Source organism: Podarcis cretensis, assembly GCF_951804945.1.
Source record: "Podarcis cretensis genome assembly, chromosome: 9".
Taxonomy (NCBI): domain Eukaryota; kingdom Metazoa; phylum Chordata; class Lepidosauria; order Squamata; family Lacertidae; genus Podarcis; species Podarcis cretensis.
In genome coordinates, this window is record NC_137178.1 from 59,861,373 (window position 1) to 59,886,842 (window position 25,470).

A 25,470-nucleotide genomic window follows, 5' to 3' on the forward strand; every position below is an offset into this window, starting at 1 on the left:
CATGTGAAAATAGCTGCATGTTTATTTGGATCTAAATCTTATTGTAGATGCAGTATATTGCATAGTGTTATTCACTTATCAGCTGTGCTCAGCATGTAAGGGCTGTGCATCTCCCACACTGCATATAGCAAACGAAGGAGGAAGTGGAACTGCCCCTGCTGGCCCCGCCCCTGACGTCATCTGCCCCTGACACCATCATGTTCCCAGGTAGGCCACCAAACTTTGTGGGTTTAGTTGAGTGCTGGCATATAGCTCTTACCAAGATACCACTCAATGAACAAATGTTGGGACCAGGGACAAGTTGAGGGCAGGGGGAGGGCACCGTTTTCCTTCCACACGTTCAGTATATGTGTGGAGGAGTTATCTGAATGCCATTACTATTGCACTTGTTTCTGAAGTTTCTATGGGCAAAATAAAATCTCACAGGTGGACCCTGGGGCAGCATGTGCTTCCTGTGCACGAAATGCACAATCTGGCCTCAGATTCCATATTAGTATGGTGTATCAGGTGGAACTAGGACTATGCAAGTTCCTTTAGGCCAGTGTTTCCCAACCTTGTGCCTCCAGCTGTTTTTGGACTACAATTCCCATCATCCCTTGCCACTGGTCTTGCTAGTCAGGGATGATGGGAGTTGTAGTTCAAAAACAGCTGGAGGCACAAGGTTGGGAAACACTGCTTTAGGCTGCAAACTCAGAAAACTGATTCACAATGCTGGGTTGAAAGGGATTTCAACAGTCCATAGAATTTAAAGCCTATGAAATTATATATGAAAAGGTGCATGATGTTGCAAACTTTAAATTTCATAAAAAACATTTAATCTTGTAATTACGTTTGCATTACTTTAATAAAGCCTCCCTTTCATAGCAAAGGGAAGACATATATAACATTTATTATTGAAAGCACTTATCAAAGCTCTGCAAATAGCACAAAAATTGCTTGTATTTACCCAGTTTATGAAATATGCTTGAATAAATTTAACCACTTCTAGTGTAACTAACAGGCTAATTGGAATGAGATTGTTGAAAAGAATGATAAAGGTCAGGAAATTCAGTCCAAAATTATTAGCGCCACCATCTGTTTAAAAAGAAAGAAAGAAAGATAATAAGAATATGTTTATAGTTTAGGAAATTAACAGCAGTAATGCCAAAAGTTCATTTCTCAGGTGGCATTTTGAAAGTTTAAGGTTTGAAAAGAAAAAAACGATAAACCAAGTTCAACCTGTGGTATCTATAGTCCCAACAAAATCATGCCTGTTATATTCTCTGGGAGGAAATCAGCTCAGGGGTAAAGGGGAAGAGACAAATTGCCTCAGACACCCACATGGCTGCCCAGCAATATTCCCTAAGGTTAGTGTGACAAACAAGGTTGCACCTGGAAGTATTTTCTGAGTCTTCCCTCCAACAGCAAATAGCTTGGGGACACACCTTTCACAAGGACCATGGCATGAGTGTAAAGGAATAAAGCTTCTCCTCCATGCCTGCTGCTTTTTAACCCCAAAGAAAACAGATACATAAAATGTAATCAGATATTTCCCGTATCATAATTTGGTCCTGAACAAAACTTTTCTCTTGTTAATTTCTAGCAGTGAGTGCAAGTATATTTTATATACACATTTTGATGTAAAAACCCTTATTCTATATGAACAAAACTGTACCTTAACGATATAACAAGTTTATCTTATTTTATGAACACAAGCTAATTTAACTATCACTGTACTTACAGTTTAAATTGATATACCAATCCCGCTCCTCATGTTTTTTATTCCATATAGCTGAACCAATGGAACAAACCAAAGACATTGCAATGAGAATGCAGAACAGAAACAGAATTTGAATATTTGTAATTCTTTCAACATTGGATAGTTTAAGAGGAGGGCTTGTTGAGTTCTGTGGATGGAATAAAAAGAGTTCATAAATAAGAGAAGACATATGCATGTGATTTCCCCCCACTAGATTGTATTGGAAATCAAAGACAATCGTATGTATTGTCCATCCCATAAGTGTGATTACCAGTTTTTAAACACACCATGAAACAACATTTTGCCTAGGCCCTATACAGTACTTTCTAATGAAGGCATACAAGAACAGAAAAGCAGATTTTTTTGCTATGACACACATATGAAGTACATTTAACCATTAATTTATAACTAGCAAATCAAGAACTCCTTTCACATGTTTTAATTCATGCAATTACCGTATTTTTCCGTCTATGAGACGCCCCCATGTATAAGACGCCCCCTATTTTGGGGGACTCCAATTTAAGAAAATGGGGGGAGATCTATCCGCGTATAAGACGCACCCAAATTTTGGACATTTTTTAAAAGGAAAAAACCTAGTCTTATACACAGAAAAATACGGTGTATTTGCTGAATAGGATTGGTGACAAACACTATAAAGTCTACAACATGTCCCACACTTCTACATATACAACTCCTGTGATTTGTGATGCATTGATCTTTAGTCTATTGAGCTTCAACAGCGCTGCACTGTAGGCAGTAATTACCGTATTTTTCGCCCTATAGGGTGCACCGGCCCATAGAGCGCACCTAGGGTGTTTTTTTTTTTTTGGGGGGGGGAAATAAAGAAAAAAATTATTTCCCACCCCCCCCCAGGCACAGGGCTGGGGCAGGGAAAGCCCAAGCTTCCCCCGACCCCAGGACAGGCTGCTATCCACAAGCCTTGGGAGCCCGGCGGGAACTCCTGCTGGGCTCCCCAGGCTTGCGGATATCTGCCCGAAGCCCGGGGCGCGCTGGGTTTCGGGCTGCAGGCTGCTGTCTGCAAGCCTTGGGAGCCCGGCGGGAAGTCGCGCCGGGCTCCCAAGTCTTGCAGAGAGCTGCCCGAAGCCTGGGGTGCGCTCCGCTGCGCTTCCCGGGTTTCGGGCTGCAGTCTGCTCCCGCGGGCTCCCAAGGCTTGCGGATAGCTTCCTGAAGCCTGGAGAGCAAGAGGGGTCAGTGCGCACCGACCCCTCTCGTTCTCCAGGCTTCAGCGAAAGCCTGCATTCGCCCCATAGGATGCGCACACATTTCCCCTTCATTTTTGGAGGGGAAAAAGTGCGTCCTATAGGGTGAAAAATACGGTACATTTTAGGTATAACCCTATGCTACAGGACCATGGTCCTTGCTACTTGTGTCCAGATTTCTCATAAATGTACAGTTTGAAATTGGTACAGGTAGTAGTACCCATGAATTAGAACATCCAAACAAAAAAATAAATATTATTCATAATTATAAGACAAACCTGCATGAGTTTGGTATCGTGCCCGGTATAGACAACTATACCATGAACCCATTGTGTATTTCTTAGCTGAGCTCCACGCAGAAGAATTTGATCAGGACCCAGTGGAACAGTGCTAAAAATAATAAAATAAACATTTTAAGTAAAATACCCACTTGGGGAAATACCAACTAAAGTCTATTTTATTTCAATTTCTGACATTATCAACTTGAGACATCACAATATAGTAATGGAAAAATAAGGAGGTAGAAACAAATGATATGTTCCCTCTCCATAGGTTTGAAAAAGGATTCTACGCTGGAGAATGCTCAGATGAAAAGTGTAAAAAGAAAAAGACAATGCACTTCAAGGAATCCACATCTAAGTAACATGCAATTTTATACTGGGTTTACTTCTATTATTGGATCATCTTGATTTGAACAATCTATATTTAATGGGGTGGGGAAGTGTGGGCTGCTAGTTGGATGAAGAGAACATTATGCGGATCTCTCTCTCTCTCTCTCACACACACACACACACACGGCACAAGCAGCTTCATAACCACACTAAACTCTTAGGAGCACAAAGTTGCAGTCTAACTTCCACTGCAAGGTAAAACCATCTTCACGTTCTCCAAAAAACCTACACAATGCAAACCTCTCCAAGCAGAGATCTGCTGCACTGCTGGAAGATGCTAAGTAAATAACTCTAATCAACATAAGGCAGCCTGCTAGCCAAGAAAAAGATCACAAGGAAAGGCATTGAGTACTCTAAGGGTACTAGCTTGGACCATTTTATCCAACATTCTCTCTCACGGCAACTTTCATATCCTAGTTTTTCTAAATGGTTTAGAGGTTTTATTATGATCAAGCAGCATATAAATGCTGTGAAATAGAAAAGAGCTAATAAGGTAAAAGAAGATGCTCTTCACAGGTGAGACAAGGAAAAGAAGCTAGAAATGGAATCTGCCTAGCATAGTTTCTCAGAATGTGTCTCAGCCTCTCCTAGAATCATTTTTTTTTTTTTAAAGTTTGAGTTCTGCAGAAAACATCCCTCTCTGTCTCAAGTATCTGCAAGGCTGGTGGGTAGCATATAGCCAGCAAGAAGTAATGTTTTTAGCCCTGCTTTCCTAGCCCTGAAGGTAGAGCTTAAATGATTTAAGAGAGATCCTTTGGCTAAAGTTTATAAAGGGGAACCAGAATATTTAATTTACTTCAAAGGGTTTGCAATTCAGCTGCATATGGTAAGCAGCTTGTTCTCCAAGAAAGCACTAAGCCTTGTGAAGACTCATACCTCTTCTATGTATTCATAAAGTATATATAACTCAACACTTGATGTTTGCTTATTATCTGTAAAAAAAATCACTAATAATAATAATAATAATAATTATTCCCCAGCCACTCTGGGCGGCTCCCAATCGAGTGTTAAAAACAATGCAGCATTACCTTAAATTTAGAAACTTCCCTAAACAGGGCTGCCTTCAGATGTCTTTTAAAAATAGGATAGCTGCTTATTTCTTTGACATCTGATGAGAGGGCATTCCACAGGGTGGGCGCCACTACCGAGAAGGCCCTCTGCCTGGTTCCCTGTAACCTCACTTCTCGCAATTAGGGAACCGCCAGAAGGCCCTCAGCGCTGGATCTCAGTGTCCGGGCTGAATGATGGGGGTGGTATATCATTTACCGGTATATTCTTATATCATTTATATTCTCATATCATTTATACATTTATACTTATATCATTTATATTTTCTACAGGTTTTTAATGGCATGATGAGAAGATACTTAGATGGTTACTTAGATGGTTACATACCCATGCTCATCTAATCTTATATTTCCCACAAAGTCATAAAGATGTCTGTTAGGACTTTCACATTCAATTCTTCCTGAAAGTCTCATCAAGCTGTCAATGTCCTTGATATCCGATGTCAATGGCAAACCCTGAATCAACAAATTTTTATGGAACACTATAACCAAATCAATACAGGAAACAATGAACACAGCAATATTTGCTTTCTTAGTCTGGGGCAATGTCCTATATCAACACAGAACAACTGTACTGTCCTATTCACTTGTTTTAGCAGCATGACTAGAGAATGCATGAAGAGCTATATTTGCTGTTATAGCTAACCAAGAAAAACAATGGCTTGTCTTTGTTTCTCCAAACCAGGATTACAAATCAGCTTCAAAATACTGTTTGAAAACCAGATAGCTTTGATATCTTACAATCTTTGATATAACAAGAACCTATGCTTTGCTGCAAACAAAAAAGGAAGTTACCGTGGATGCACAGAGTTCATTCCTATAGCATTAATCCAGCATTTGACAGAACAGATGGTTTCCAATCTTATTTTTACTGATGAAGTCCTCTTGAAATATTAAAATTTAAGTTGCCAGCTATGAAATTTGTGGCTAAATTGTGCCCAAATAATCTGAACATTGTTACCTTGAATATTTCTTACAGTTTTCAGTAATTTGGCTCAAATGAAACTGTTTTTGGTTTAACAGCGAGTTCTTTAGAGAGCACACAGCATTAAATTCTATTAATACAACGTATTAATTGTCAGAGCTGCCTCTAGGTCCCAGCTCACAGAGGACCAACGCTAGGCTGTCGTAATGTACAAAAGTCTTTATTGAAGTTCAATTTCCATTTCAAAGCCGCAGCGTGCAGCCCTACGTCTTAAACCCTAGATCGGCGAAGTCCCGTCTGAATCTCCTCCTCTCTGACACCAGTTTAAGATCCTAGCCCTGCTCCACCTTTTCCGCTGCTCTCTTCTCCTCTGGGTCCTCCTGCCCGCTGGGGCATTCCCCTTTCTGGACTCCTCAGACGCTGAGTCGCTTAGCTCCTCCCCCTGCCTCCGGCGGGCTTTAGGACCCGGTTCCCAATCCTCATTCTCTGCTGTCCCACGCTCCTGTACATTTGAACTTGCCTCTCGCGCCAACCCAGTGACCTTCCTCCTGACCGTTACACTACTTCTGTCACTGCTTCCCTCTTCCGGGATACTGGCCGGATCTGACCTCCCCTCCGTTGTCTGACTCTCCGATGGAGGCGTGGTCAGCCCTGACTCCTCTCCTCTCCCTGCTGGAGGAGACGCTACTCCCGATACCTGTGACTCTTCCCCCCCACTATGCTCTGGTGGGGAAGCTGGTCCTGATTTCCAACTGCTGCTCTGGGAGTTAAACAGTGACAGTAACTATGGTAGCTTTCTGGCAACCTTTCTTCATGCTTTTTGAAAAACATGTCATAAGCATCAGGTTCCCCAGAAATGCTAACCCTCAATCTGGAGATGTAACAAGTTACTTATTTCTCAGAGTACAGTGGCACTTCAGGTTACATGCGCTTCAGGTTACATATGCTTCAGGTTACAGACTCCGCTAACCCAGAAATAATGCTCCAGGTTAAGAACTTTGTTTCAGGATGAGAACAGAAATCGTGCTCCGGCAGCATGGCAACAGCAGGAGGCCCCATTAGCTAAAGTGGTGCTTCAGGTTAAGAACAGTTTCAGGTTAAGTATGGACCTCCAGAACGAATTAAGTACTTAACCCAAGGTACCACTGTATGTGTGTATGCGTGTGTGCCTTGGAGTTACAATTGCTGGTTTGTGTGACTGTTACTCCTTCTCACACTGATTACTAACAGGGAGTGACACAAATATTGCCGTAAAAGACTTCTGTGTGCAGGTGTGCTGCTCACCTGCAAAAGCACCAGGGCAGCTGGCAAGAGCTCACACTCCAAAGCTTCCAAAGATGCAAACTTTATATTGAAACCCAACTTCTGCTTAACACACATTTATGTGTTAACCTTTCATTACTAAAATATGAACAAGTTACAACCCAATTTGCAAAGGAGTGGTATGGTTTAAAATATGGGATTGAAAGTAACAAACCCTTTACCACACTGTCAACAACTGGTGGATAAACTATAAGTGTCTTATAGCTGGGGGTACATGTGCTGTTCCACAATACAATTTTCCCAGTACTAGTTTTTGTGGCGTAGATAATTGGAGGGTGCCACTGAAATCTGCCCCCCTATTTTGCTCAAACGGAGACAACAAGAACACTTGATACCAATCATTTGGCATTATGCAGTCCAGAAGAATTGTATGCACACCTCTGGTCCTGAATGGCAGTTCGTTCATATATCTTATCTCCCATTCACTATCCATTAGTGACAACAGAAGCAACACTTTATGGCAACATAAGCATTTTTAATTGATAGGCAGCAACTTACCTGTCGTATTTTTAGATTGGTTTCACCATCTAAATTTGATGTTTCAATGTAGCACATAGCTTGTGGTTCACTTAGAGGGGGGAAAAGATTCATTTTTGTGAGTTGATCACTTTAAAAGTTATATCCATTCTTTTGTATGTTATTTTCAAAAATAAATTATGTTTATAATCAGCCATTCACATTTGTAGAACATGATTATCAAAGTATGACCTTTGATACTAATCCATATAGTAAGCCACACAAAGTTGATCAGTTGATCATACTGCCTTATACTTTAAGTAGAGAAAATATTCCAGATCTTAAGAGATTCTCAGAAAAATATTAAGCAAAGAATGCTAGCCAAATAAACATATTTGACACCATGCTAATACTACAATTTGCAAAATCACATACCACAAAACAATAAAGCACTCTGCAGAGATAGCCAAACTTTTGCACTTTGAATTTATGCAACATGAAGCACATATGGAAAAGAACTAACAGAAGCAGAACCGTTATTCCAGATGCACTGCCTATTCTATGCTTTCAATGTATGCTGAAGACCTTTCAGTTCCCCAAAGCATTTCCTGACTATTGGGTGTGTATTGCTGGTAACTGTGGAAATTGTATTTTATTTTGTTTCCAATTTACTATTATGTTTACTATTATTGTATAAATTTACTATATAGCACACCACTTTGTAATTCCTAAATATTAAGCGGTTTAGAAGTCTTTTAAAATCAACCAGTTAATAAAGAAATATTCTTATTAATCTGATTTTGAAAGACTTAAACTTCAAACGGCTTGGGGACCAATTGAATGAACTTGAATGAACCTATACTAGCCTGGCCATATCTTAAGCTGCTCCAATGGGGCTCTTCTCTATGCCTCATCATTAAAGGAAGTGAATTATATGGTGACACCGAAGAGGGTCTTTTGTGGAATATCCTCTTTAGCAGTGTGATTGGTGCCAACCTTTAGTTGAATTACAAAATGTTTCCACACCACATTTCTCAGTTTGATATTGAGCTATCTTCTGGCCTTCTTTTCTTTAAGTGCAAATGACTGAATACTGATTAGAATTTAGACTATTTCACTATACTAATTAGTTGATACATATTTACATTCTGCCGTACTTCATGTGTTTTTATAATACAAAGTAAGGCTGTAATCACATTCACAGAGTAAGTCCCATGGATGTCAGTGGGCTTACTTCTGAGTTAACATGGGGCTGCATATTTTGTATGGACTTTGAAAAAAAACAAGGCAGCACAAACATTAAAAAGAAAGGACACATGCTCCACTAGAGACATCAGATTGGATTTTGATTAGTGAAATCAAAATAAGATGCAATCACAGCACAAAGACTTTCAAAATCTGAAGTATGCCAAGTATCGTGCAATATTTCTACAAAGAAAAATATGACTATTTGCTAACTGCATGCAGTACAAAATGTGCAACATATACGTTTGTATTGAGGGTCCACTACAAAAGCTCAAGTATAATTGCTAATTTTTGAGTGTTATATCAAGTTACCGAAATCAGGTTCTTTAGAATATAAATATGGACATTAGTTAAAACTTTAAATAGAATGTATTTAATGATGTAAAGATTTAACTAATTTCAATACAGGCAGCTGCACATTGAACCATTTCAAAGAAACAGTTACTTTTATGATATAGCATTATTAAGTATGGTGTAATTACATACGTAACAGGAAGGCAAGAAAAGCAAATTCTGGATGTTCAAATATGCTTGCATTTGTGTTTGTTACTACAATCCTATGCATGTTAACTCAGAAGTATGTCCCATTTATTTAAATGGGGTATATACCACAGTAAACATGGAAAGGATTGCAGTCTTAATATATTGCCTTTAAGAACTCAAGGTGAAATAGTCCTATTACTTAAGCCCAGGTAAACCTCTCTTGCTCTCCTATTTTATACGAATGCTGCATTATTTCTAGAATTCAATTTCTGTACACAATTAATATGTAAATGGTTGATGGCAGAAACACTGCTTTGGCCTAAGAGGACCCACATACACATTTGTTCTGAAACTGGTTCATTCTAACCTTGAAGACAGACTGATGAGATCAGCTGGGAGGTGTTCCCCATTGGTGACTTTCACTATTTCCCCTACTGCAACCTACATATCCCAATTTAAAATTTTTAAAATGATTATAACACAACAAGTAAAGGGCAGGAAATCAAACGGACAAAAGACAAAAAGAGACAAAAAGTTGGAAATTACTATACATAGCATGTTAATAAATGCTTGATGGCTTTTTTTCAAAATCTATTTTAATCGGATCCAGGAAAATATGGTAATGATATAGACATATCAGAATTAAAATATTATTTAATAAATACATATATTTAGGTACAAACTCTTAAGGGAAAAACAACAACCCTTAGAATAGTTAAAATGTAAGCATCTGGTTATTTAAGATATGCAGTTGCAAAGTCATGATATTGTAGCAATTAGAATTATATTGAGTTATGGGGAAAGGCTATGGATGCTTCTGGAGTCACTTATGGAGGATTCCTTCCTAGATAAAGAATTCCAGTACAGTGGATCCATTAACAGCACAGAACCATTACTACTGCAATCCATGTTTCTCCAAGGTTCCCAGAAAAATATTCCCATATTTTCTCAAGAAATTAAAATGAACACTAAATGTAAAAATAACAACTCCCGCTTGATGTCTCCTAAGAATTGATTTTATTTTGAAATTAACACCTTATTTTAGCAATGGAATAGGACATGAGGAGAATAATAATAATAATAATAATAATAATAATAATAATAATAATAATAAATGTTGTCAAAATTCTGGACATCGGCTTTTTAAAACTGAGCAGGATTCATGTTCAATTAAAGCAAACATGCTTCCAGTTTAGAATGGTCCCTGAAGTAGTTATTTCCTCTCCAGCTTTTTTCTTTAAAAATATCCATTCTGCTGGACTGTGAATGGAAGGGTAAAGGAACAAAACAAAATATAAAGCAATTCTTCTATTGCATGAGATGTGGGATGTGTACCAGAAGAACCTCTTCTCTATTTATTGGGCTAGTTGGCAAGGCCAATCAATAAAAGTTATCTCCTAACACCAGCATCAAATGGAACAATGGTAGAACAATGACTGTCCACTTACTAAAGGATAGTAAATCCAAAATGGGTTGTCTGGTAGGCACAGTCCGGCACCAGAATTGATTAAAAAATAATAATTAAAAACAACAATAAACTGAAACCAGATTAAAACACATGACAGCTTCTATATGTCTGGATAGGCTTGGCTAAACAAAAGTGTTTTTAGCATATAATACAGTGAAGCTAAGGGTCGTGGGTGGCGCTGTGGGTTAAACCACAGAGCCTAGGACTTGCCGATCAGAAGGTTGGCGGTTTGAATCCCCTGGACAGGTTGAGCTCCCGTTGCTCTGTCCCTGCTCCTGCCAACCTAACAGTTCGAAAGCACGTCAAAGTGTAAGTAGATAAATAGATACCGCTTCGGCAGGAAGGTAAACGGCGTTTCTGTGTGCTGCTCTGATTCGCCACAAGCAGCTTAGTCATGCTGGCCACATGACCCGGAAGCTGTACGCCGGCTCCCTCGGCCAATAAAGCGAGATCAGCGCCGCAACCTCAGAGTCGGCCATGACTGGACCTAATGGTCAGGGGTCCCTTTATCTTTACCTTTTACAGTGAAGCTGCCTGCCTGATGCCAGTAGCCAGGGAGTTACAAAGTAAGGGTGGCTGTCTGAGTCTAGACTTTTCTCTTCACTTTCCCTCATTCTAGAATTACTGGGAGAGGAAAAAATCCAGCAAATGGACGTTCTCACTTCTGTCCTGCCAGTGAGAACACAGCAGGGCTCTGGATAAGGCCTTTGATTCCTTTGCCCCGCACCTTAGAACTGCAGCCCCCAAACCCTGAGACTTGTATTGAAAAGAGAACGCCCATTAAGACAGTAAGCCGAGCAAATATGGTAATATATATATATTGGCCTTACAAGCCAATTCATACTGCAAAGTATAAATAATAGATGCTTCATTTTAACAAAAGCAACAACAAAAAACCAAGTAAACATTATGACAAATTGTTCACTTAACATCTTCAAAAATCTTCTTTTAAGGTTATTAAAAGTTCATATAATGATATGGTCTAATAGATTTTGAAAAAAGTGCATCCTCTAAATATTTGGTCTGGACTAGTAAATAAAGTTGTGCAAGGAAATAAAGATAAACAACCTCCATGATTAAATCTTTCAAATATTAAATGTAATATTTGGCATGCTGATGTTATGAAGAAACTGGATGTTTTTTCATGTGTGAAAACAGTCGCCTCAGAATACCCCCAATGGCATGCTTTCTAGTCTTCTAAATAACTTTATGTATTAAAATACTTTTTGTGTAAATAGCATCAGACAGATTGGAAGCCTCTGTCCTATAAAGGCCTTTATCCAGTCATAGTAAGTTAATTTTGTTTAGCTTGTAAATCAATAATTTCAGTAATGCAGTATTTCAGTACTTTGAGCCAAACTGGGAATAGAGGTAAAAGGTGCTTCTGTTTATTCTTTATTTCCTTGAAGCATTTATAAAGTCAATGCAAGGGTAGAGAAACCAGCCTCTACACCAGAAGCGTTGATGGGTATTCTCTACCTTGATGAGAGTAGTACAGTATCAGCAGGTATATATTCTGTGCCTTTAATTAAAACTATATCTCCAACATCTACCTGAAAGAAAACTAGGATTTGGTTAATAATCTGAGACTAACAAGCAGCTCTTAATCTTTTTACTATATTTAAATATGTGTTGCCTAATAAAACTGGTAAACTACTTAAACTGGAACTTGCAAAGGTGTTCCAAAAATACCAGAGTTCCACTGCAATAAATTGGAAGTGAAATCTCATCTGTCTATATTCTTTCTATACTTAACAGATTGGTTTTCCTCTGCATGACACAGGAGTAAAATAAAGACCAGGGAGGAGCAAAATGATTACACCTTTGGTCTGTTTAGACTAGTATTGTCTACTTCAACTAGCATTTGTTCTACAAAGCCTCAAACAGATATTATTTCCCAGCAGTAATACTTCGGATCATTTTAATGATAGGATTGAATCTAAGACCTTCTGCATGCAAACCATGTGATCTACAATCACTGAGCTATGGGCTCTTCCAAGCAAAATTACTGTATTGGAGTCCCAGCAGGATAATTATGATAATGGTTAGAATGATCTTTCCTGGCTTCAGTCAAAGCATATAATGGAGAAAGCCCAGCTGAAACTTCTGAAGGAGAGATCAATCACTCTTGTGATTATGTAAACTTGATTAAATCATATTTAGTGAAATTAAAAAATACGTAACCCTTTTTAATTTTATTCCAGCATTCCATTTCTTAGTCTTCCCTAAATATATCTTGCAGTCAGGTTACATGACTCATTTAATGGACAACAGAATTGGCTTGTACCAGAATAGTTAAGCAAGTGAGGCAATAAATTCATTATTGTGGTGTTTCATTAGCACAAAGTTGCATTGACACTAAGGGGAGGAGGCCACTTTGACCAACTTTGGAATGAGACAAGGAACCGTTGGAACCATTACCTCCCTCAAAGACCTTTGGCGGCAGAGCAACATTGCAGTAGGGTTTCTTTGAATGCTCACAGTGTTGATTACTACTGCTGTTCCAACACAGGGAATGGGTCCAACTCACAGCACTATGAAAGGCACAAGTTATCTTTTTAAAGAGGCACTGGGATGCATTTGTGTCAGATTCAGTACTAAACTGCCTCTATGTGGAAATGCATGAAAATCTATATATTTCACAAATTAAGCCATACAGAAATGGTCTTAAAGAAAGAAATAAAATTCACATTTAAAAGTAACTTTTCTTTTCTAATTTACTTTATTTCTATTGTTGGTGCCTTTCTTTGTGCAGAAGTTGTATTCTGCATGTATCAGAGTTGTTGCACAAGAAGACTGAAATGAAATCCTAAGATGTTCTTCCCTTTGCACAAAAGCTTGTGTAAGCTCCTGCATAAGACTAGAACTTCAAACAACCTCCCTAGTACTATGCCTAATCTGGTGCCAGAAATTTGTAGAACAGCACATTCAGGTATTTTCCATCTCTTCTATTTTTGGATCAAATCCAGTATTTACACTTTTATGCTGAACACTAAAGAGATCACCTACCTTTTCCCAGTGCACAATTTCCCAAGCTCCATTTCTCAGTACTAAAAAAATAAAAACCAGTGAAAACACAAATGTTGATATTAAATAAAACCAAACTATAGGCACGGTTTAACAAAACAATTTATAAATAACTACAAAAATGCATCATAACCATGTCACACTATCAATAAAAGCAGTCCTATACTTAACATTTGTCAACATAGAGACCATGCTTATTGACTAGAAAATGTTTGTGGTTCACCTATTTTTATTTTATTTTCGCACAAAACTCTCTCTTTCAAGAATGGAGCAAAGAACTTACAGAGCAATCCTAAATCACAGGTTGGCTGGAGGGGGTTAGGGTTTTATGGAATTGTCCTGCTGTCAGCAGAGAAAATGCTCCCTGGTGGGTGGGTGATCATGTTTGCTGTAGAGGCCTACATTATGCCCAAGAAAAGCCCTGCAGGCATAGATCTATCATCAGCGGTGTTCCTGCTGGCAATAGCCAGGGTTAGGTTTTTCTAGGAATGGAATGGGGACCCTTCATTAGACAATGAGGCCCCAGGAGCAGGCTGCTCATCTACACCAGCCTGAAGGTGGTGTAACTAATTGTCCAATGGATTCAGGGGTGGGGCGGGGACACTTCCTGACCTGGCTGGTAGATTTCCCATCATTTCATTCCCTCTCCTTCCCACTTAGGACTCTACTCTTCTCAACAACACAGATGCTTTTATCCACAACCACATTTGAGAGATGACAAATGAGGCTTAAAATAGCCAACTTTCTAAGTAGAGCACAGTTCATATTATTCCTGTATCTATACCTGCTTTTCAAAGTAGTCATAGTAACAATGGAAGCCAAATTAATTCATATGACTTCAATTTTCTTCACTGTACATTTTTAAAAATTGCTGTGGCATGTCTTTACCTTGAATTTTCTTCTTGTTCACAGCATTATCAGCTTTATGCCTTTTCTGAAACAAAATTGGACAATGTTAGAAGCTACTGTACTGAAATACCAGAATGCTGCGCTATTTTGGGGGTGGGGATGGGTAGAAACTAAAAGTGAAAGCCGTTTGTTTAGGAATCTGTGTCTGGGAGTGGGGGATTGGGGTTCTTGTCACACAATGGTTCATTTGCAGCACTGCCACTAGATTCTTGCCCTAAGGCAAGATGGGGAGCAAAAATATAAGCTCTGCAATCACCCTCCACTGCCTAGACAAAGGGCCAAATGCATCCTTCCAGGACAGTAGAGAGTGATTGCAAAGCTTATATTTCTGCTGCCCATCCTGTCCAGCTGGGAATAAGGTACTCATTCTGAAAGAGGTTACCCACCACTGGCTTTCCTTGATTCCCAACTAACAATCCAATGCAACAATGAAAACCTGATGGTGCAACTTCACATCAACCTACATCTTGTCATCCTCTCCTAGTTGACTGCATAGGAACAAATACACCTGCCCATATCCATCATATTCACACACACATATACAGTGGTGCCTCGCAAGACGAAAAGAATCCGTTCCGCGATTCTCTTCGTCTAGCGGTGTTTTCGTCTTGCGAAGCAAGCCCATTGACGGCTTAGCGGATTAGCGCTATTAGCGGCTTAGCGGATAAGCGGCTTAGAAAAAGGGGGGGGGGGAGGGAAAAAACCCCGCAGGAACTCGCAAGACATTTTCGTCTTGTGAAGCAAGCCCATAGGAAATTCGTTTTGCGAAGCACCTCCAAAACGGAAAACTCTTTCGTCTAGCGAGTTTTCCGTCTTGCGAGGCATTCGTCTTGCGGGGCACCACTGTACCACAAACAAGGCAGTCAATGGATCCACAATTCTAACAACCTTTTTGTTTTTTCAATAGCAGCTTTTTACCCTAGGATGAGGACACACACACAAAAGTCCCACTTACTTCCAAGTAAATACGTACTGTAGCTTGTCACACTTAAGATCAATTTAATCTAATTGGTCTTAGCACATACAATATTATATCTAGGATTGCAGCTTTAAGAATTGATAGCATTTATTAACACCCCCGTTTCTAGAAATTTTATCAATATGAATATAAAAACAAAGCAGCATCCCAGGCATAAAAGAGTTATAGGTCTTTTCAAATGAAAAAATTAAATATATCAGAAAAGAAAGGATATCAGAAGGGTATGAGAAATGTATTTTGAAACAGATACTACAACATGGCAGCATCATTTTTAAAAACTTGTAGGTTGGATCCAAATATAACCTTCTGCACAAGGGTACCTTTGGATTCAACCCAACATAATTTAAAGAATATACATTATTTGAAGATAAATACAAGGATTTAATGTTATTTGGAAAAAATACTTACAATATCTTCTATTATTTCTTTTACAGCTGCTACAATTAAAATAAATAAGAGCGGAACCAATGTTGTATAACGTCCAGTTGGAGAAACATCTGGAATTTGCTAAAGAAAAAGAGAGGACGGATATGTAGACTTCATTGCAAAAAATACTATTTAGTTATTATACACAGAAATAAATAACAATACAAAACCTACAGTTTAATACAAAAACCCACTTTTAAATGTAAAATGACAATTCTCAAATACATGTTGAAAGTTTGAATGAAGCAACAGGCATTTCACTTTTAAATGGGAAACCCTGGGATACGGTTGATATTGTTACTAACTGCTTGCTACTCAGCTTTTTCCACTTGCTACTATATTGGCCCGAATATAAGCTGCACCTTTAAAATTGGAGGGGGGGAAATAAAAACATTTTAAATACCCGAATATAAGCCCATCCATTCCTCGCTGCTCCTGGCTGCATACTGGGGGGGGGGGGGGGGAGCTGCACCGCGTTGCCATTGGCCTTTCCCCGTCCTCATTCTCTCTCTTCCTGGCCTTGGGGGAGAGGACGGGAGACTACTCACGGGGTGAGTAGTGCTCCTGGTGCTGTTTGTCCCATGCTCCTGGCTGCATACCATAAGGTTGCAAATATAAGCCACATTTTTAACTTTTCACAGTCGGAATTTGGGGGAAAAGTGAGGCTTATATTCAGGCCAATACGATATAAACAACTTTGCCCCTGTAATGCTTAGCACCTCCCATATTGTTCTTGGGTATTTCTTGTCTCCTGCTTCTTCGTACAAGACAGACCTTGAAAAGCTGACTCAAGCATCACCCGGAAGCATGGAATAGAATTGATATCAAGTACTATCCAATTAGGGGACACGGGTGGCGCTGTGGGTTAAACCACAGAGCCTAGGACTTGCCGATCAGAAGGTCAGCTGTTCAAATCCCCACAACGGGGTGAGCTCCCGTTGCTCTGTCCCTGCTCCTGCCAACCTAGCAGTTTGAAAGCACATCAAAGTGCAAGTAGATAAATAGGAACCACTCCAGTGGGAAGGTAAATGGCATTTCCGTGCACTGCTCTGGTTCGCCAGAAGCGGCTTAGTCATGCTGGCCACATGACCTGGAAGCTGTATGCCGGCTCCCTCGGCCAATAAAGTGAGATAAGCACCGCAACCCCAGAGTCGGCCACGACTGGACCTAATGGTCAGGGGTCCCGTTACTTTTAATATCCAATTGCCCATCACTGTCATACATTACATTCCTGCCACACTACTGCTTCCAAATACTCCTGTCACCCTACTCTTCTGCTCTCCCAACAACCCATATCTGAGGAGCAGTTTGCCAGCCTACTTTCTCAGACACAGGGACGGAGGAAGGAGGGGCTGATCGCCCCACCCCTGGGCGCAGAGGACACACGCCACCCCAGGCGCCTGATCGGCTTGCTCCGCCATTGCCCAAACACTGTCTTAGTCTCCTCTGGGGCTTCCGGGTTAGCGCGATCGGATTAATGGCGGATTCCCTCCGAGCTCCGGAGGGAATCGGCTCTGCTGAAGACGGGTCTTACCGCGCCGGCGACGCGGGGACCCTTAGAAACCGCAGGCGCGGAAGCCTGCGGACTTGGTGACTCGGCGGGCACCTTTAAGCGCCTTCCCCGACCCACGAAGAGCCTTTTTAAAGGCTACAGAGAGGGTGCGGGGAGTGGCGTGGTGCTGTGAGTAGACCGCTACTTCAGTGGAGCGTAGCCGCGAGCCATGGCCGGAGAGCTCTGACTTTTTCCCCAAAATTCGGACTGGAAAACAAACAACCCGTGAGTAGAATGGAATCTGGACTTTAAAATTTATACCTTTGAATTCGGTACAATCGGGGGATGTGCTAAAGGGAAGTCCGCACCCCCCCTACCTACAAACGATCTAAAGCAAGGATTGGAGAACTAAGGTGGAGAGCATTGTTTTTGGTGTCAGATAAAAGATACTTCAATGAATTTGATAGAAGAAGTCTTTGTGCTGGAGAGAAAGTGAGGAATTTTGGAAGCTTTTGTGTAACCCCCCCCCCCGAACCCGGGAGCGTCCTGTGCGTAAGCCGGAGGAAAAAGAATAAGGTGTTTGACAGCTGTCAAAGGAGCTGTCAAACGGGCGGTTAAAGTTAAGAACTTTGTTACTTAATAACTCTCTGAACTAAAAGTGTTGCATTTGAACTGAGGTGGTTGGAAACAATGTAGCTATAAACAATAAGTAACGGACTGTTGGAAAAGGACTATCAAGTAATTGGAATCCCCCTAGGGGGAACTAGAGACATTACAATGGCTGCAGAGGGAAAATTACTGGCAGAGATAGAAAAAATGTTTTTTCTCGTGGGAATCCTGCAAGAGCAGAGTACGGCTATGAACAAAGAACTTATGACCTTGAATTCTAAAACAAACAACTCTGCTGAATGCATAAAGGATTTGACTAATAAGAAATCTGCAGCTGAACCAGAAGAGACATTTTTGGAACTGGTGGAGAGGAAAGAAGGAGTGGAAAAATTGCAGGAAAATACCAATCAGAAGCCTATATTGTCAGGAAATAAAGAAGAAGATCTTCGGATTACAAATCTGCGAAAGATGAGAAAGATGAAGGAGGAAGTCCCTGGAGTACCTGGAATACTGGAATTTAAAAGAATAAAGAAATATGATTGGGACTTCCTCTTTGAGTATGGGAGATCAGCTGACCTTTTGCAGCAACTGCTTTTAAGTATTCTGGATGGAAGAAAACTTGGTGTGACTGCGACTGAACTCCTTCGATACCCGAGGACCAACAAAAAGGGTTACCAACAAAATTGGCGGAGAGAGACTGACAGAGACTTGAAGGCCTCGGATGTGAGGAATCCGGGCTAGGAACTGTTTCTGTGGACATAAGGGATGGAAACCGGGGTAGGGAGGGAGGGGAGAACAGAATTTTAAAATTTTATGATTTTTGTATTTGGCCATTATGACATATAACTAATTAAAATATAAAGGGAGAAATTCGTGGGAGGGAAATTAGGTCGACCTTAGAAAAAAGATTTAATGCTTATAAGAGAATTGGATAAGTTAAATGTGGATAAGTAAAAAGAGTTAAGTTTTAAAAATAATAATAATAATATGTTATAGATGAGAGATAAGAACTTGCTGAATTAATGATTGGAATTGGGATGTATGAAGAGGGGGTGGGGGGAAGTCAAGGAAAGGGGGTAAAGAAAGTAAGAGTATGAAATTATATATGTTTTGTTTTTGTTTTTATTTTTGTTGTGTGTGTGTGTATAAAATGTGAAAACCTAATAAAATTTTTATAAAAAAACAAACAAACACTGTCTTAGTCTCCTCTGTCCCCAGGTACCCGATTATTTTTAGTGCAACTCTTGCAGAAGAAGCAACTGCAATGAGAAGCAGTTTCTAGAAAGAAATGTCAACCCCTTAAGGAATTCTAGGTACTATGGCAAAGTTTCTAAACAGTGTGATGAGTAGACACACAAATTTCCTTTTCTCCTATTAATTTTGGGTCAAGTGTGAAAAATACAACTGTTAAAGTGAGTGTACAGTAAGCTTCTGTTACAACAACGTGACAGCATCAGTAAGAACATTAAACCGTGGTTTAGTGTTATGTAGATAAGCTGCAGTGAGCCAAAGCAAAGAGCTGGGCTTGTATGCTCCCTGCTCCCCTTTCCTCTTCCCATGTGGCAGAAGAAGGACTTTGGCAAAGATCAGTTTCACTTTCAGAGAGTGTCAGCTTGTTCTGTCATATGCACCAGGTTTTTAAACATAACAGTTTGTTGTGAGCCAGGATTCCTTGTTCATATGACACAACAAGGCAACATTCTCTGGAAGTGACAGTAAATTTGTGGGAGAAGAGGGGAGTGGGAGAGCATATGAGCCCAATGCCTCTGCTCAAGTTTTCTGCAGCTCACCTATATTGTTGGTTCAGCATTACATGTGAACACAGACATTATGCATTTGTAAAAGCATCACTGTTTATAAACACAACAATTCTCCAGTGTTAAAACAATGCATTTCAAAGACATTTCCCATGAAGTAGTACCACACCACACAAACAGAATGGATGAGGACCTTGCATTTCAGGGACATTCAAAGCAATTTTATTTTTGACATAGAACAATTGAATATCATTAAATATATATTTACCTCGTCTAGCTTACCTGAAGCAATGCAATGAAAAGAAAAAAGGCATTAGCAGCTCTTCTGAACTGGGAATAGAGGAACCTCGGCAGGAATGTGATTAAGTTGTATTTTGCAGTGCTAAGAAACAGAGATTAAAACTGTATGTAGTTAAGAGATAGAGATAAAAATCACACAGCACCCTGTATTCAGAATGCACTAATCCATAAGATACCTTTCAATACTGTGGAGGCAGTATTATGGAACAGTCAATGCTCACAATGTACAATTATTTATTTTTCCTTTTGTGGTCACTGGTTAAAACTATTTTGCAGTTTCTCACAGTGCTTCAAATTGTATCCAAGAAAACTCAAAATGAGCCCAGGACACAGCCATTTTCAGTGCCATATACATGCCTAAGTTTTGGTGTGAATGTCATGGACACTTTTTTAAAAAACTACATGGTGTATACTTTTAAAAAATTAAAATTAAAAATGCTCCACTAAGTCATATATCAAATACAAAACACAAAAATATTTGCATACTAGAGGTTGTGCCCCTGCTCATTCTACTCACCAACCACACCACCATTCCTCCACTTTAACCTCCTAGAGTTTGCCCTTCTCACCCCATACAACTACCAAGTTCACTTTTCATCTTCCCAACCCATTTTTGAAGCCACTTCTCCCTTCTGTTCTGCAGACCTACTTTGCAACACGTTCCCACCTCCTTATTGCCCTCCTGTTGTTCAACTCCCTTTTGCACACAGACCACTCCTATGGTAATCTCCTGCATCCTTCTGCACATAGCAACAACTTAGCACTCTTTTCACCTTCTGCCCAATTTTGAAGCCACAATCCCCTCCTATTTGGCAGACCCTTTCATGCCTCTGCTTCCATCTTCAACTAGTTCCCATGCCTCCCACTCCCTGCTTTTTTGCACTATTTTCACATTCATTCCCTCCCCCCCCCACTCCACTTTCCTCCTCTCTTTTCTCAACTCTCCCTTACACACATGCCACCTTCATTTCCATGGCTCCTCCTCTCTCCTATTCTGCAGCCACAAGTTTTAGCAAGGATATGTATCCAGGGGAGGTCTGTCCCATTTCACTGCCTGGGGCAGTGCCCCCGCTGCAAAGCCTTGGTTACTGGGGTTGTGTGGCTATGGAGGCTTTCGATGAGATTTTGCAGAACTCCTGCAAAACCTTGAGGAACTCTCGCACCGCCTTGTAGGATCCTGCCACCACAGGCGGCTGCTTCAGCCCCCTTCATGTGCAGGCTGGCCCTGGTTGTACCCATTTCTGCTATAACAAACAAGCTAACACCAAAAGGCCTTTAAATAGGGCCTTTCCTAACTCCCTTCTTATTTTACTCAAACTTTATTTTAAACTGCCACCCCAAATTTATCCAAATTTCTGCCTCCTCTATTCCTCAGCTGCCTCATGTGAGAGAGATCAAGGATGCAGGGCCATCAAATATGCCAAAGTATTCTACGCAAACCTCTGCAGTAATTTAAAACCACTGTTTTCCTCACAGTTTCCTCCATCCCTGCTCAAACTGTTGTGTTGTTTTAAACCAGCACTTTCCCCCTCTCAGTGCTTCTCCCTTCTCACTCTTATTGCCACGTTTGCGCAATCTACCGGCCCTTCTGTTTCCCTCCCATGCCTTGACTTCATGCAAATCCAGGATCATGATACAACACCTCAAATCCTTCTGTGGGAGCTGTGTGATGACAGCCTTATGTTTTATGTATATATGGAGGAAGAAATCCAGAATGTATTTCAAAATAAACTACACACTGTTGATTATTCATGTGATATTAATGTCATAACAACTTGTGCACATAAAGTTCAAATTGTTCTTGGGCTTATGTGTTTATACTGAAGCCTCAAGGTGTTGCTGCTTCAGATAATGCTACTCTGCAATGTCCCAAGATCTCATCTGAGGTAATTTTGCATAAGAAAGTCTATTGTACTTTCTCTCCATGGCTCTTCATCAAATGCTTGTTTTTAAATCTTTCATTCTATTTCCTTCAATATCCAGTAGATGGCGTTAGCATATTAGACACTACACTTTTGTTGGATGGGGAAAAAATGGGATATTGTCTTCTCTCCTTTGAGCAGGTGTCCACAATATAACTTGCCAGCATGCCAGGAGCAAGTGTCCCAGCAGCCTTCCTTTCCCTTTTCCAAAGTGCATCTTTCTTCCAAGTCCTCTGTGTTTACCAAAGAACTCAAAGAAACAGTCTCGTCTCATATGTGGATGTTTGAAGTACATAGGAAATAGTGGGAGAATCCCCTGCTGTTTCTAACCTTCTCCAAACTGCTGCATAAGTGAGACAGGTCTTTGCTTCTTCCAGAGAGTTGCATGCCTAATGATATGAAGCTGGCACCCCCTACAATAAGTTTTAAGGACCAACTTAAGGCTTGGTTATTTCAGCAAGCCTTCCTTGGAAAATGATTTATTTTTATAACCTTCTTGTTGAATGAATCTGACCAGTTTCACTAATACACCGCTGACTTTGGAAGCAGCTGCAATTAGGAAAAGCAGCATACCATTTCCTTCCACAACAGAGTTCTGACCATCTCCATTGTATTTGTAGCTACTGTATAAAGCTACCGTTAGGGTTTGATCTATCCCACCTGAAGCCCAGGGAGCACGCACTCTTAATATCTTCCCATTGCCCCCTAGGGAAGCAAGTAATAAATTAGCTGCACAAAATTCTCATCCCCCCTCCCCCCCAGCTACAATGAATGCCTGCGTTTTGAGAACAAGAAAAAGATGAAGGCATATCCAACAACAGGTTGGATCCAAAGCTTTGGCAATTTGAGCTCCATTTGCACAATATGCCTCTGATTTGGAGATATTCTCCTACCCCATTGCATCTCCCTGAGCTAATACGTTCTTCAGGTTCCTCTGATCCTCCAGAGAAACAGGGAGGAATAGAGAATAGGAAAGATTCTTATAGGAATGGCTTTCTGGATCCCATCCGATTTTTATAAAGAATAATAACCATTTCAGTTTAGCACTGGTGCCTAGGTACTAAAAATAAAAAATAGCAAAATCAGTCTCAAACACTCTAGAATTTATTGTAGCTTTGTTAGGAAAACATTAGGAATACAAAAATCCCAAAGTTTAATACAGATGTTCTCATTTCAGGTGTCAATTATTCTTAACTTCCAGTTAACTGATTTAACTGCTAACATGAATCTCTTTTTACAAGTCCCCATTCAGAGTGAATTAACTTTTTCTAAGAGTAGGTACCATGTCCTGCCAGAATTTTCTTAATACTCCCATTTCTTTAAAACTGTACATAAATCGTGACAATATAAAATTGTAACTTAATAAAAACAAAATTAACAACTGCAAATTATAAAGAGGTTATAAGAGTTAGTTATAAATACCTGACGTGATTGTTACAAAATTTAGAGAATTGTGGTTGATTGATAAATATAGTTCTCACTTCCTCCTGATCAGCTAGTGAGGTCTTCTCTGAAACATCATCTGTCTTCTCATAGCCTGTAAAATATTAGCCACTTAATATACAATTAAACATATTTATAGCACAATGACCTACATAAAAACCACTGGGAGAACTAATCCATAGGTTTGGGTTGCACCACCATTTATTTACATGCAAATGACATGCAGCTCTGCCTTATATCCCAGGAAGCTTTGGACTTAATGAATTGGTATCTGACGATAGTTTTGTTTTTGGTGAGAGAAAACAAGCTTATGATAATCCAGACAAGCCGATAGCACTATGGGCAAGAAACCTGATGTATCTGGATGGATGTGTGCTACCAGTCTTGGCACTATCTGTGAAAGCATTACCGAGGAGTGCATTTTACCATATTGCAACCCTATCTAGAGAAGGAAGATCTAAACTGGGGGCTCATCCACATTTCCATTTGTCACATACTTGCAAGTCACGGGTTGAGAGGTGGTGGGGTGTTTTTTTTGTCCTGTTGCAAAGCCACTGCTGAATCTGAACAAACATCAATCAGGGTGTATGCAGATTAATGTCTGCTCAGATTCAGCAGTAAACAATGGGTTTTCCTATGAAAAGTGGCAGGACAAAAGAACCTCTTGGACCCATGACTTGAAATCACGAGACAAACGGAAGTGTGGCTATGCCCTTGGTTACCCATGCACTAGTGACATTCAGACAGGACTACTGTAATGTGTTTTATTAGACTAATGTGATCTGCATTTTAAAAGGGTCCAGAAATGTTAACTGGAACAAAATGTGGCTGCTCAGATGTTGGTGGAGCAGGGCAGTCAGAGCATGTGATGTGGCTCTTGCATAAATAGCACTGGTTGACAGTATGTTTCTGAAGTGCGATACAACTTTAAAACAGCCCCCCCCCCCATCCTAACCCAGCCCACTTCTGGTTTCAGCTTCACCCAGATTCTTGCCTTGCCATTCCCAAGACATTACCCAAAGACTCCCCTAATTTTTATTTGGGACATCTCAATGCTTTCCCTTCCCACATTTCAGATTACTGCATCATTTATACTTAATCATTAAAAGCTCACAAATCAAGTTCTGAGAGCATTATTTAAGCTTTCACTTCCTACTTGTCAGCATCCAGAGGCATCTGGCTGGCAATGGTTGGAAAAAGAATGAAGAAGATTTTATCAAATGGAGAAATTCTGGTATTCATATCCCTTCTTATGGCCTGCCTCATTCTTTAGCTTTTAAAGTGCTACCACAGACTACAACTTTTATTATTATGAATGGGAAACACATTCCGTTATTTTCAATGGAAAATACAAACACTCACCTAGACAGATCTATAGATCAGATTTGGTATAGGAAAACCAGTTACATAAGTGAGTCACCCTCACATAACCTCAATGATGCCAATGATATCACATAACCTCAATGATGCCATCAGGCACATATCGAGCAGTACTTTCTTTTCCCCTAGGAAAAAGGTTGCTGGTACTCATCATGATCCTCTTCCCACTCTTTTCTCTCTCACACACTTTCTCCTGTTCCTCCTCAATTAATTAAAGCCCCACTTTGCACACCCCTTCCCCTTCTTCAACCTCCTCTCCAACTTGACCCCATCTGCTCTTCAAACCCACCCAGCATCCCGCCCTCCCTTCTCCTTTCTTCCACTCCTCCCAGCCACCAGCCACACCATTTGTGCTCTCCCCTATGACTTGCCCTAGCCACAGCATGGAGGACAGCATGGCTAGCAGCAGAGGCTGCTGCTGCCCCCTCCTCCCTCTCTCTCTCTCCCTCCCTCCCTCCCTCCCTCCCTCCCCTCTCCCTCTTGAAGTCATGGAAAGAGCAGAGACAAAAGGCAAGCAGGCCTTGTGCTCACCCAGCCACTTGTGGCGCAGTGAGGCAGCAGCATAGCAGCACCTTCAGGGGGAGAGCATGCATTGTGGGGCAGCCGAGGGGGAACGGTGCAACCTGTTGA

At 40.4% G+C, this 25,470-nt stretch overlaps 1 protein-coding gene across 5 annotated transcripts in view; it reads right to left on the reverse strand.

Moving 5' to 3' along the window:
* Positions 1–25,470, reverse strand: part of ATP8A1 (ATPase phospholipid transporting 8A1) — a 77,714-nt gene that overhangs the window by 41,819 nt on the left and 10,425 nt on the right. For 2 of the 5 annotated variants that reach the window (XM_079989651.1, XM_079989649.1), the window contains exons 2-12: positions 23,440–23,554; positions 20,078–20,177; positions 15,920–16,018; positions 14,512–14,557; positions 13,606–13,646; positions 9,496–9,569; positions 7,443–7,512; positions 5,025–5,152; positions 3,237–3,348; positions 1,721–1,886; positions 947–1,074 (exon numbers count right to left, since the gene is read on the reverse strand). In XM_079989651.1, coding sequence (XP_079845777.1) covers positions 947–1,074; positions 1,721–1,886; positions 3,237–3,348; positions 5,025–5,152; positions 7,443–7,512; positions 9,496–9,569; positions 13,606–13,646; positions 14,512–14,557; positions 15,920–16,018; positions 20,078–20,177; positions 23,440–23,554 — 1,079 coding nt within the window. Of the gene's footprint in view, positions 1–946; positions 1,075–1,720; positions 1,887–3,236; positions 3,349–5,024; positions 5,153–7,442; positions 7,513–9,495; positions 9,570–12,075; positions 12,146–13,601; positions 13,647–14,511; positions 14,558–15,919; positions 16,019–20,063; positions 20,178–20,744; positions 20,763–23,439; positions 23,555–25,470 lie in introns of those variants that run through there. The other 3 variants (XM_079989650.1, XM_079989652.1, XM_079989653.1) reach the window with 3 other exon arrangements.